The sequence below is a fragment of the Crinia signifera genome, chromosome 8, assembly GCF_055691185.1.
Source record: "Crinia signifera chromosome 8, ASM5569118v1, whole genome shotgun sequence".
NCBI lineage: Eukaryota > Metazoa > Chordata > Amphibia > Anura > Myobatrachidae > Crinia > Crinia signifera.
This window is the reverse complement of record NC_139224.1, coordinates 134933078-134947285: the sequence shown is the minus strand read 5'-3', so window position 1 is coordinate 134947285 and position 14208 is coordinate 134933078. Positions and strand designations below refer to the sequence as shown.

The window sequence follows — 14208 nt, the reverse complement described above, 5'->3', positions numbered from 1 at the left end:
ATAAACGTAGATATTGAATACAACATACCTCTTAGTGTCTGTTCCGCTTCTACCACAGCACCCAGTGGAGGGGGCTCTATTGCCTTCGACAGGAACTGACCAATGCCTCCCAGTCGTAGAAGTTTAATGCTCAGAGAAACCTCGTACAGAGGACTCCGTAATATTTCTGGGGTAAGGTGAGGCTCCAAGCTAGAAAGTACACGACTGACTGTTAAAGTTTGCTGTATCATCACCCCATTACATTAAGCTAATGGTCCTCAAACTATTTTGCTGTGGCATCCGGTCAGGCAATAAAATTATTACAGGATCCCAGCAAATAACCACAGAAGGGCTACCACTTTTGTGGTCAGAAGCCCGCAGCATTATGAAGGAACAACGTGAAGCAAGGAGTCTGAAGTAACAGACAATACAACAGATTTTTCAGACTCTCATTAACTGAGAGATCAGAGGAGTCATTAGCCTGATAGTCGGCAACAATGAGTTGCGACTCCATGCGGAGATGGCTGTGACCACCTTTGGGGTCCGGATCCACAGTTTGAGAACCACTGCATTAAGCCCATGCATATGCAAACAAAAACATACAGCTCCAACACCCTTTTGCTAACAAAAGCATGCAGGAGCATTCTCAGGGCAGAGCAATTGTCTCACCATTCATAGCGCGCCCTGCTGCACAGGTGGAAACAGAAGCCAAACTGCCAGCGCCCTGCTCGTCCCTTCCTCTGCTCCAGGTTAGTTCTGGAAGCCCAGACTGTGGCATAATTGGTCACGTTGTTTTGCGATGAAAACTTTTTCACTTTTTGCCTGCAATTATAAAAATAAATATTTAGAATCTCCAATGTCACAATATGGGGGGAAGCCAATAGTTTTTTCCCTGTAGCCACCGCTAGATTGAGCATAACTGGGAAAGACATTTCAGCTCACAGCCCCTGCGGGTGGCGAAGTGAAATATGCAAAAAGTGCCAGTTGGTGCCCAGCAGGCACTTTTTGCATTGCACCCATTAGTATAGTTGGGTTTAGCCGCTTCACGTGGCAGAACTCGGACGATTTGGGTGCGGCATACTCATTTAATAAAACCAATTGTATATAATCCCCTGATCTCCTGTTGCTTTTATAGAGTGCAATAAAACTATTGAAACGACAACAATGTGTAATCAGATCTGTAATGAGTAACTCGTACAAACGATACTCTAGTGACTATGTATGGTGACAATTCAAGAACATGAATGCAGTATATTATTCCACATACTAAATATGATAAAACAAAGAATAAACAGCATGCTATGGGAAACCACAAAGTCAATGACTTACTTGCATGAATCGATGACAAAAACAACATCGTTTATAGTGATACTGGTTTCAGCAATATTTGTGGATAGAATAACCTGGGGAAAAATAAAACAGCCAATTACATTAGAGCCCAATTTCGCCACTAATAATGCCCAGTTATCAGCCAATAGATGCTTATATTGTTTCGCAGTCTTAATAAATTGCTCTTATTTAGGTGAATCCAGCATATTCTATAACATTTAACAGAGATTCTGCATGAAAAAATAGGATTTTGGTACCTGCTGATATGTCCCTTTCTATTATTCCATAGGGGACATTGAAGGGCTTACACTGGGGTATACACAGATGGATGAGTTGAACTTTACCATTGTGGTTGGCTCCTCCCTCTCTATACCCCACTAGATTCAGTTAAGGTTAACCAAACCCGAGTGGAGATGGAAAGCAGAAAAAAAGGGAGGATGAATGAATTGAGAAATATCCAAGGACAATACACTGGGGTTTTTTGTCAGAAAAGAGGCTGACAAAAAACCCCAGGGTATTATCATTGATTATAAACGCTGGGCGCACCGCCAACCAGTTAACTACCAGAATTTATCCAGTTTAGTAGTTTAAACAAGTTGGTTTTTCAATAGATATACAGATTGATAGTCTGTGCGGATCTTCATCTCTCTTTTGAAATATCCAAGGACCACAACAGAGAACTGAGGGGTAGTTGTATGAAGCAGTGATAAGGGAGGAGAAGTAATACAGAACCAGATTTATTAAGCTCGGAGAAGTGATAAACTGTCTGGTTTTTATCACCGACCAATCAGCTCCTACCTGTGAAACTACAGGCTTGGTTTGAAAAATGACAGGTAAGAGCTGATTGGCCGATGATAAAAACCAGACAGTTTATCACTTCACCGAGCTTAATAAATCTACCCCAAAGTGCCTGCTACTTTATTACCAGCCAATCATCTAATAACTTTTAAGTTACCGGCTGGGTTTAAAAAGGGACAGTTAGTAGCCAACTAGCCAGTGATAAAGTACCAGACATCCTTATCACTGCTTCCTAGATCTGCCTCTAAGTAACAACAACTCAAAAAGCAGTAGACAACCAACATGACACTAATGCCCCAAAGAATCCCGCAGCAAGGAGCAACACAGGAAGGATTCCCCTCTGGAAGAAGAGAAAGGGATTTTTGGTGCATGGTGCAGAGAGAGAGAGAAAGCGACAGCAGAGTACAAAGCTCTGCAACCCATCGAGCTGAAGCAATGGCCAACAGCAGAAACAACAACCTACTGGGACAATACTGAATAAATCCCAAGTGGAAGGGAGCAAACAACAGAATGCAGATGGGTCACCCAAGTGTAAGACCCCGTGGGGCAGTAGGAGGTGCTAAAGGTGTCTTGACTATATAAACTCCCTGTAGAAAGGTAGACGGGATAACAAAGCCAACTGAGGTTGGATAAGTAAGAGGGAGAAGGCAGCAACCTGTATGGGAATCAAGTACTTTGTTGGGAGACTGTGGGTCATGGATATAACATAGAAACATCCTTAAAACCGAAAAAACTTGACATCACCTGACATATATGATAGTGAAGGGACACAGACAGATGCAAAGAAACCATACAGCAATTACAGAAGGGCATACTTAGCTGTACATATCAACTGTATAACTAAGTTGCACCCAATAGAGAGGGAGGGCGACCTACAAAGAGCTTCCCCCACAGACGATCTATAGCCCAGGCACATACATCCAAAAGTAAACTTGCAGACTGAAGACCATCAATTTACTGCAATGAGAGAGATTCCCCATTAGCAGTGGAATTGCCCCTGGTGAAGCCATCTGAGTAAGGAATAGACCCTTGATGGCTAACCTTGACACTCAAGCTATTTTTGAACTACACATGCCAGCATGCTCTGCTTCAGTTTTGCTATATGGCCATGCTAAATCTGATGTAGAGCATGCTGGGATGTGTAGTTCAACAACATCTGGAGTGTCAAGGTTAGCCCTCAAGGGAATAGACTGTGCCACCTCAATGTCCCGCCCCACCTAATTCCTCTAAAACTAACTAAATGCGGCTATGCTAATGGCAGATGTTTAGTTTGGATATACTTACCACTGCCTGTCGAATGGTGCTCTGCAAGCCCACAGGGTCCAATGACCCTGGAGCTTGGGAGCCAGACAAGGAGCACAGTAAGTCCCTCCGTCGGTTCCCACAGTGCATTAAGACTGCAGCAAAGATTGCAGTCTCTGTTCAAGTGATTGGAAACGGGTTGATATTCAAGGGAGAATATCAGGAAAGAAACTCCCGGGTGGGGCACTGCCTTCTATAATATAAACGTATCAGTCTAAAATATCAACTTTATTAATACTAAAATTGATCCTGTTAATGGATCAAAAGACGAACATGAGACGAGGACATACAGATAACATGAATAGAAAAAATTGAGAAAAGATCATGAAAATATGATATCTGGGTCTGAAAATGGGCTAAATGCCTCTGTTCAATATGGCTGTAATATCAGCGTATTCCTGTAAAGGATTATTTCAGACTAAGCACGTCTTCAATTAACCATATTGGTTATCATAAACACATATCTAATAAATGCGTAACAAATGGCACACTGTCTGGCAGTACAACTTATTGTTATCTTAATTACTTTCTAATGGTCGAAAACTGTGTATAATCTCACTCTAATTGGACTGCAAGATCCAAGAGAAATTGAGAATTGTGGTGAAGTACCTGGGTTGAAAATGCTCGCCTAGTGGCTGCTGCCTGTGCATATGATGGCAACCGGACAACTGCACAGTTGAGCGGACTCTGCGAGCGTCACAGGTACAGGAGTTAAGACAAAAAGGAAGTTTCTGCTGTCTCCAGGGGTGACCAACCTGGCCCTGTTATACAGTGACAGCGCAGAGTCAGGTAATGGGTCCCCTGGGGATGAGAGAACCCCGACTATGGGAGATGCCAGAGAAGAAGAGCAATTTCACTTTAATCCGAGGTATACGCTACTGTCCAGTGTGTACGCATGTAGACGTAGTGAACAATGGTTGAGCGGTATATCTGGGTAGTGAATAGCAGAAGGAAGCACAGGGTGCACTCTGGTATTGTTCCTAGTGGGTCGCTGCTATACCGTGCAAAGGTAGTAAAAAAGGAGGAGATTTCAGAAAATGCACAATCTGTACTTCACATAAGACTGAATATCTTGCTCTAATTGGCCGCAAGCCCAAGAAAGAAATGGGCTAACAAAAATTGATACAACTCCCAGTCAGATGGATATCTATGATAGAATATACACAATGGTTTAGAATGCAGTCCTGGTCTGTAGTCTTATGTCGGCACACACTATGTGTCGACCTTACCCAAATACACTATATTCAATGTTGAAATTTTTTTTTAAATGGAGGGAACAAGTCCCACGTGTGTGACAGGGTGAAAATATATATGAAGGAAAGAATCCCCTATAAATACGGAGTCACACTTTTTAAAACCTAAGGTCAATCAGTACATTCAAATATAGCATCAGCTGGTATAGGCAGGGTGACAGGGTGGGGTAATTGGAGAGAGAAATCCTCCATGCAGTACAGGTTCACAATTTAGTGCATACAACTCCCAGTCAGATGGATATCTATGATGGAAAATACACAATAGTTTAGAATGCAGTCCTGGTCTGTAGTCTTGTGTCGGCACACACTATGTGTCGACCTTACCCAAATACACTATGTTCAATGTTGAAATTTTTTAAATGGAGGGAACAAGTCCCACGTATGTGACAGGGTGAAAATATATATGAAGGAAAGAATCCCCTATAAATACGGAGTCACACTTTAAAACCTAAGGTAGATCAATACATTTAAATATGGCATCAACTGGTATAGGCAGGGTGACAGGGTGAGGTAATTGCAGAGAGAAATCCTCCATGCAATACGGGTTCACAATTTAGTGCCTAGGTGAATCAACATGTGATATCAATAAATATAGGTAGGGGGTTGTATTGCCATAACCCTGTAATTCCAACCATTAAAAAGCAGATAATGACAGTATTGCCCTGAGGGCTGTTGGTAACTCACGGACACCGGTTCCCGGGTGCAGCGCTGGGAAGTCTGTCTATCCGATAGCAAAATCCCCCAGTGTGTACACTCAGATACTGCTGGCTGCAATTGGTCGGTAAAGGTGAAGAAAAAAGTTTTTTGTAGTAGTAAATCTGTAAGTTGTCACGATAATAATAAATGGACAGTCTTGGTATAGAAGTAAAAGGTAAGCAGCTGCGCGCTGTTTGTATTCTCCTGCAGCGTCTGCAGGCACAGGTGTGGACTCCGTTGTGCCTCTCCACAGTCTGTGAGGCAGGCGGTGTGCACCGAGATTGCTGCAGAGATCTTATCAGCAGTACGGTGCCCCGTCCAAGAGGTAGTCCTCACAGCAGTAAGCATCCACTGTGTGCGGCGGTGGTGAGTGCGGTGGTGAATGAACAGAGCCGCCGGTGATGTAACTCAAACAGCTGTGTCAGCGTTTAGAAGGTGCACATGCTGTCCGGAATATCGCGCTGTCAGGGCAGTAGTAGTAGTAGCCAAGTAGATATGTGTGAAGCGTGCAGGACCCCGCTGTGTACAAGCGGGACCCTGCACGCTTCACACATATCTACTTGGCTACTACTACTACTGCCCTGACAGCGCGATATTCCGGACAGCATGTGCACCTTCTAAACGCTGACACAGCTGTTTGAGTTACATCACCGGCGGCTCTGTTCATTCACCACCGCCGCACACAGTGGATGCTTACTGCTGTGAGGACTACCTCTTGGACGGGGCACCGTACTGCTGATAAGATCTCTGCAGCAATCTCGGTGCACACCGCCTGCCTCACAGACTGTGGAGAGGCACAACGGAGTCCACACCTGTGCCTGCAGACGCTGCAGGAGAATACAAACAGCGCGCAGCTGCTTACCTTTTACTTCTATACCAAGACTGTCCATTTATTATTATCGTGACAACTTACAGATTTACTACTACAAAAAACTTTTTTCTTCACCTTTACCGACCAATTGCAGCCAGCAGTATCTGAGTGTACACACTGGGGGATTTTGCTATCGGATAGACAGACTTCCCAGCGCTGCACCCGGGAACCGGTGTCCGTGAGTTACCAACAGCCCTCAGGGCAATACTGTCATTATCTGCTTTTTAATGGTTGGAATTACAGGGTTATGGCAATACAACCCCCTACCTATATTTATTGATATCACATGTTGATTCACCTAGGCACTAAATTGTGAACCCGTATTGCATGGAGGATTTCTCTCTGCAATTACCTCACCCTGTCACCCTGCCTATACCAGTTGATGCCATATTTAAATGTATTGATCTACCTTAGGTTTTAAAGTGTGACTCCGTATTTATAGGGGATTCTTTCCTTCATATATATTTTCACCCTGTCACATATGTGGGACTTGTTCCCTCCATTTAAAAAATTTCAACATTGAACATAGTGTATTTGGGTAAGGTCGACACATAGTGTGTGCCGACACAAGACTACAGACCAGGACTGCATTCTAAACTATTGTGTATTTTCCATCATAGATATCCATCTGACTGGGAGTTGTATGCACTAAATTGTGAACCTGTACTGCATGGAGGATTTCTCTCTCCAATTACCCCACCCTGTCACCCTGCCTATACCAGCTGATGCTATATTTGAATGTACTGATTGACCTTAGGTTTTAAAAAGTGTGACTCCGTATTTATAGGGGATTCTTTCCTTCATATATATTTTCACCCTGTCACACACGTGGGACTTGTTCCCTCCATTTAAAAAAATTTCAACATTGAATATAGTGTATTTGGGTAAGGTCGACACATAGTGTGTGCCGACATAAGACTACAGACCAGGACTGCATTCTAAACCATTGTGTATATTCTATCATAGATATCCATCTGACTGGGAGTTGTATCAATTTTTGTTAGCCCATTTCTTTCTTGGGCTTGCGGCCAATTAGAGCAAGATATTCAGTCTTATGTGAAGTACAGATTGTGCATTTTCTGAAATCTCCTCCTTTTTTACTACCTTTGCACGGTATAGCAGCGACCCACTAGGAACAATACCAGAGTGCACCCTGTGCTTCCTTCTGCTATTCACTACCCAGATATACCGCTCAACCATTGTTCACTACGTCTACATGCGTACACACTGGACAGTAGCGTATACCTCGGATTAAAGTGAAATTGCTCTTCTTCTCTGGCATCTCCCATAGTCGGGGTTCTCTCATCCCCAGGGGACCCATTACCTGACTCTGCGCTGTCACTGTATAACAGGGCCAGGTTGGTCACCCCTGGAGACAGCAGAAACTTCCTTTTTGTCTTAACTCCTGTACCTGTGACGCTCGCAGAGTCCGCTCAACTGTGCAGTTGTCCGGTTGCCATCATATGCACAGGCAGCAGCCACTAGGCGAGCATTTTCAACCCAGGTACTTCACCACAATTCTCAATTTCTCTTGGATCTTGCAGTCCAATTAGAGTGAGATTATACACAGTTTTCGACCATTAGAAAGTAATTAAGATAACAATAAGTTGTACTGCCAGACAGTGTGCCATTTGCTACGCATTTATTAGATATGTGTTTATGATAACCAATATGGTTAATTGAAGACGTGCTTAGTCTGAAATAATCCTTTACAGGAATACGCTGATATTACAGCCATATTGAACAGAGGCATTTAGCCCATTTTCAGACCCAGATATCATATTTTCACGATCTTTTCTCAATTTTTTCTATTCATGTTATCTGTATGTCCTCGTCTCATGTTCGTCTCTTGATCCATTAACAGGATCAATTTTAGTATTAATAAAGTTGATATTTTAGACTGATACGTTTATATTATAGAAGGCAGTGCCCCACCCGGGAGTTTCTTTCCTGATATTCTCCCTTGAATATCAACCCGTTTCCAATTGTACTTACCATACTCCCCGGGAGCACCTCCACAACGAGATTATAACATAATTTACTCTCTCACATGTTGACTGGAGTTTAACCTTCTTACCTGCTAGCAAATCAGTCCTGTGCACCTGGCCCCCATCCCCTCCCCTTTTCCCCATTTTTCCAATCTGTTCAAGTGATGCCAGAAATTTAATTAAAAAGAAAATATAATAAATGGCTGAGGACAGCCTTGCAGGTGCACCTAAGCTCCCTCTGGCACTTAATTCTAAACTGAGGCTAGTGGGGAATAGAGGAGGTGGTGCACACTTATATTCTTAAGAAGAATATTTCAAGTGCCAGGCTCCACTTTTCACCATCTATACCTGTGGTTCCCAACCTGGGGTACTAGTACCCCTGGGGGTACTCTGCAGACCAGTTGGGGGTACTTGAATATAATATCGGTAATGGCGGAAGAAGAAAAAGTCTTTTGATGGCAGAAGACGACTCACGTTGTCATGGAGACAAACCATATCGCATCACTTGCGGTTCCATCTGCAGTGTCATCAGCATCTCCTTGTGCTTTTGACTGACTGGTAATCCACTGGGAGCTTCCCGCGCTGCCCTCAGGCATCAGCGATCATCTGCCTCACGCTGGCACGGGTGGAGGAAGCAGTGGCATTAATCCTACAGGGGTTAGCGGGAACCCCGGAAACCGTACACAGCCAGCGGCCAGGCACAGAGGGACTCAAGTCCAGGCTTCACACTACTTCTCTGTACTCCTTAATATATGGACACGCATACTGCTCACTTCCACCCCACTCGTAAGTACTGTGGATATATCAAATTAAGTGGAGGTGTACTCAAAAATTAGAAGCCTAATCAAGGGGTACAGGAGAGAAAAAAAGTTGGGAACCACTGGTCTATACCCTAGTGTGTACTCCAGCATCCCTTAGTGGATGCAGTAGAAAGATAGAAAAACAGGAGTGTGCAATTTATGGGTCCGTGCAATGATGGGTAAAGCGTTAGAAATAAATAAATAAGTGGGGGCTATATAGAATGTATAATACGACATTCAATAAGCAGAATGCCGCTCACTGCCGTTTGACTAATAACAGCATCAAGTCATCAGATAGGATATTAAATAAACCAAACTGGAAGAAACAAAGTAATCCTATACACTATATATGCAAAAAAAACATTAAATGCATAGAAACAAATGGGCAATAATTCTCAACAAACCAGCACAACGAGGAGTAAGATCTGCATCTCCTAGTAGGGGGGAGGGAGAAGTAATAACTTTGTGGCAGGTTGTCTGCTGTGAGGGAGTGCCCCAGTGGTGGGGTAGTGGATAAAATGAAGATCCTACCTCCCACATCTGGCCTGGACCCCAAGCAATTAGCTGCCACCGGTCTGGACCTAAGGGTCCGCTTTATCACTGTCCTATTCCATAAAGCTGCTCTGGTGGTATAGTGGTGGTGCAGAGATGACTAGCTCATCCACTCCCTTATCAGTGGTGATAGCTGCAATTATGCCTGTCCCAATGTGCATCCAGTTGCGGCTTCGGGAAGTATCCCATTGTCTGATGAGGAGCTACTAGCCAAAACTGCCAGTGCTGCGTGTTGGTGGAGCGGCAGTGAGGGCATTCTATAGGATGCATGCCACTGCCCACTCAGTAAAAACTATACAAAAAAAAAAAAAAGTCCCCCAAAACAGTGATCACTCCTTGAAGGCAACCAACTCAAACTGTCTGCCTGTGGCAGGGGGTGAGGTATAGGGCCTTATTCGAGTTCACTCTGACAAAATCCTTCTTAGATGGACAAAACCATGTGCACTGCAGGGGGGCAGATGTAACATGTGCAGAGAGAAATAGATTTGGTGATGTTTTGGTGATTCTTTGCAGGGTAAATACTGGCTGCTTTATTTTAACACTGCAATATAGATCTCACTTTGAAGTAAAACCCCACCCAAATCTAATTAGATCTGCACAAGTTACATCTGCCCCCCTGCAGTGCACATGGTTTTGTCCATCTAAGAAGGATTTTGTCTGAAAGAGTGAACTCGAATAAGGCCCATAGAGTAGAGTCTAAAGAGGCTGTAACAGAAGAATCCTAAAAGCAGGCCATTGCTTCATACACCACAATAGATCTGGTCCTCTATTCTGTGCCCAGACTCCAGCTCACCACCAATACCCATCATGATCTCTTTGTCCCCCGTGGTTGAGAGACAAATTTTAAAACGGTCTACGTTCATTAATATAATAAACAACATGTCAGTGTTACCTTGATTATGCCAGCTGGAGCCGGTTCAAACACCTTTCTTTGCTCATTTCTTGGGATGTGAGCATGAAATGGCAAAATTCGATACCGATGGCTGCCTGAAAAATCACATGAAAGAAAAAGGATCAAACTCTTATTTTAGATTTGGAAAGAAATTGACTTTATGTAGTCATACAATGCATTAGTCTCTTATGTAAAACAGTTATATGTATAGACAGCTTTGTGTAGACCACAGCTGTTGTTTATTTAAATATAAGAGTACAAAAGTCAGCATTCTATTGGTTGGAATTTGCATGGAATTTAGGGGTATATTCAATCACTGTCGAAAAGACGGCAGTTTTCAACATTAAAAGATCGGAAGGGGGTCCGACCTTTTCAGTGCTGGCTGTTTTTTTCTTTCCGGCAGGCCGAAATGTTCCGACCTGCTGAAAAGCAGGTGGATTGACGGAATAGCCGCTAATCCACCTGCTTTTGATGGAAACACAGCCAAAACTGAAAGGCTATGTTTCTGGCAATCTTAATCCACCATGAAAAACCACGCCTGATTGAGTCAGGGAGGGCGGTGCTGGGTGAGCAGCAGTTGCTTACACCGCGCCATCCTCCTGTCCGCCGCCACCCGCACCCTCTTGCTGCCGCCTGGCCGAGCGCAGCTCAACCGGCCCCGTCCAGCCTCCCATTGCTGCGCTCACCCCCACCACTCCAGCCAGGTGAGCATCAATCAGGTGGAGAGGCAATCATGTGGGCACCGGAGGAAAGGTGCTCCATCTGCCCGAGATGCACCTCTGCTGCAGGGAAACTGGGTTAGGGTTTCGGTAGCACGTGTGTCTCGTGCACAAAGGGGGGCGCGGGTGCAAGTGCATCTCATGCACAATAAAGGACGCATTTGCCAGTGCTCCATGTTACATACTGGCCAATGCCTCCTTTTCAAACCCCCACTATTTACGCCTGCCCGAAGCGTGGCGAGCGCAGCGTTACACGTCCTCCCGACCTGTTCATACCCCCACTATCCACTTCGGCATGGAGTCGATTGTATGAAGTGTGGCGAGCGTAGCGAGCCACCGAGCCCGAAGTGCGGCGAGCACAGCATGCCCCATGAGGAGACGCGTAAAATGAGCCCGAAGCGCGGCGAGCCCTGCGAGGGAACGTGGAATACACATCAAGTAATATGTGTCCACTCGCCACGCTTTGGCTTTATGAAATCAACTCCATGCTGACGTGAATAGTGGGGGCATGAACAGGTCAGGAGGACGAGTACCTCGTCCGTTTGCCACTCTTCGGACTGACATGGATAGTGGAGGTTTTTCAGGAAAACATTAAAACTTGTCATGACAGACAGGTTAAAAATTGTCAATGGTTTCCACACAATGTGGAAGCTCCGGCTAGACACGAACGTACTGACTACGCTGGCTGCGGTAACACAACGCTGATACTGAGAGGTGCCGTGGGAACACTACGCTGATTCTGCCAAGGACGCTGACCGCGTGAACACTACACCGACTACGTAACTGCCGCTGTGAAACTACACAAGTACCAAAACTTTTAGTGCAAGAAGGAGGCTGCCTTGCACAGCATGACCCAAGTCAAACGCACCTGACTGGGATCAGGTACTGACTTGCACAAGGCTACGGGGGTAATCAAATAAGCAATAGACTGTTGATATTGACTAGCCTAGCCTGTTTTATGGGCTTCAAACTACCCACTTCTCTGGAGCACTGGAACCACAATCTTTTAGGTGAAATCCCCTTAGAAAAAAAAGATGGCAAAGTGCAGAGAACCGCTCAGTCCATACGGTATGTAAAGTCAAAAGAGGGAAGCTCTGTGAGCGGAGGAGATCGCCAAAGTAAAAGATATTTACCAAGTTAACCACCTAATCTTATGTACAGTATCAATGCCTATTCCTTATGTATCAATGCCTATTTCCCTATAGATTGTCAGCTTGCGAGCAGGGCCCTCCTACATTTTGACTGTCTGTAAATACCCTGTTTGTTTTATCACTGTCTCCTTTGTAAAGAGCAACGGAATATGCTGCGCTATATAAGAAACTGTTAATAAATAATAAAATAATCCCACTGTTTCAAATGGCTCAAACAGAATTTATGATGAAGGCAGAGCAGCCAGAATATCTAGAACAATGCTTTTTCAATAAAACCTTTTTATTATAACATTCCTCTTAAAAGGAAGTACTGCAGAAAAACAAAGATTACAGGGAAGGGCCAGAAGCATACCGGTGGGATGTGTAGGGCAAAAAAAATAAAAATCAGTATAATTACCAAAATGAGGGTTCATCGCAAGATGTTTCTGCAATATGGAAATGAGGTTGCAGGCAGGTAAAAACACCAGCACAGCCCCTGGTGCATTCAGTGTTTCAATGTATTTCAAGAGAGCCTCTATGAGTTCCACAGGAGTCTCTTTTTCGTCCAGCTGTGCCATTGAAAGCTTAGTCTCTGGGCTGTAATCATCAGTACATATGAGATTACAATTAGCCTGTAGACATACAAAAATAAAATTGCTTAGTAGACTGAAGGGAGGATGTGACAAAATGGACTAACAAGAACACACCAATTCACTATGAATAGGGAGATGATCTTAAAGTGTCCAGATCTGAAACAGCCCTAAGAGGACCACCGGGGAGATGATGTGGACTATCTGGAATGCAACTTCTAGGAGCACCAACACAAATGAATATAGAAGGTAATGTAGTGAAGCTACATCCTACAGCTGGACACACAAGAGCTCCTCACTGAGGGCAACCATCCTCGTTGGATGTGAGGAACGGTGACAAGGAGACAAGCTAGATGTTGTAAAAGGTTGACTGGTACAAAGGTAAGGGTCGCAATGTCTGATGTTTACATCAGACATTGCGACCCTTACCTTTACACCAGTAAACCTTTTACAGCACCTGTCCAGGGATAAAACCAAGAAGTGGGTTAAAAGAACCATTCAAGGCCTAATAGCAAAAATGTGAGTGAGGGCAGCCTTAGGGTACTAAGCCCCAACTCCCAGCCTTCCAGACGTGGATATCTAAAAACAGCCAATGCTATACAGAATGGCAAACGAAGTGCGTGTCTGTTTTGAAAAAACTGCACTGTCAAGCAACGAAATGTGTCAAGCACCTTATCCCGCATTCGGCTCTGACCACACTGGACAAATTCATCTCCTGGACTGTTCTGGGATCACAACCTCTCAGACTGCAGTCACAAACTGCCTTCCATCTATCGCAAGGACTACCTTACAATTAGAGGACTCTCTAAAGACCTCCAACAATCCTCCATCTGTAGAAGGTTGTCGGTATTTATCATGGGTTTAAATTAATTGTCTTGAGGACTTCATTCCTTTTATCAGTCCCATCCAGTGACTATAGGAACAAGCTAATTTGCAATTACGTGGTAATATGTGGATATGTCATTGCTCATGTCCATGAACTAAGTTGGGTTCTTGGGTAGTTTCACAGCTTCACTGCCTGCGGATTGCATCGTATGCAAATCGCATCCTATTTGCATGCAATGCGATTTAGCACTCCCCCACTATCCATGACAGGCCGAAGTGTGGCGAGCACAGCGAAGCCGACGTGGGGATGCGGTATGCGTCCACCAGAACTGTTCATACCCCCACTATCCATGTGGAGTTGATTCCATAAAGTGTGGCGAGCGCAGCGAGCCCGAAGCGTGGCAAGCCCCTCGAGGGGACGCGGATTACTTGACGTGTATTCCACGTCCCCTCGCAGGGCACGCTGCGCTCACCACGCTTCTGG

General features: G+C 44.5%; 1 protein-coding gene across 7 annotated transcripts in view; it reads right to left on the bottom strand.

Annotated features, from left to right (window-relative positions):
- The window catches only part of LOC146026491 (ATP-dependent RNA helicase A protein-like), a 108420-nt gene that overhangs the window by 24337 nt on the left and 69875 nt on the right, over window positions 1-14208 (bottom strand). For all 7 annotated transcript variants that reach the window (XM_083157203.1, XM_083157204.1, XM_083157205.1 and 4 more), the window contains 5 exons: window positions 12728-12941; window positions 10461-10555; window positions 1309-1382; window positions 649-801; window positions 29-189 (listed from right to left, as the gene is read on the bottom strand). In XM_083157203.1, coding sequence (XP_083013329.1) covers window positions 29-189; window positions 649-801; window positions 1309-1382; window positions 10461-10555; window positions 12728-12941 — 697 coding nt within the window. The remainder of the gene's footprint in view (window positions 1-28; window positions 190-648; window positions 802-1308; window positions 1383-10460; window positions 10556-12727; window positions 12942-14208) is intronic.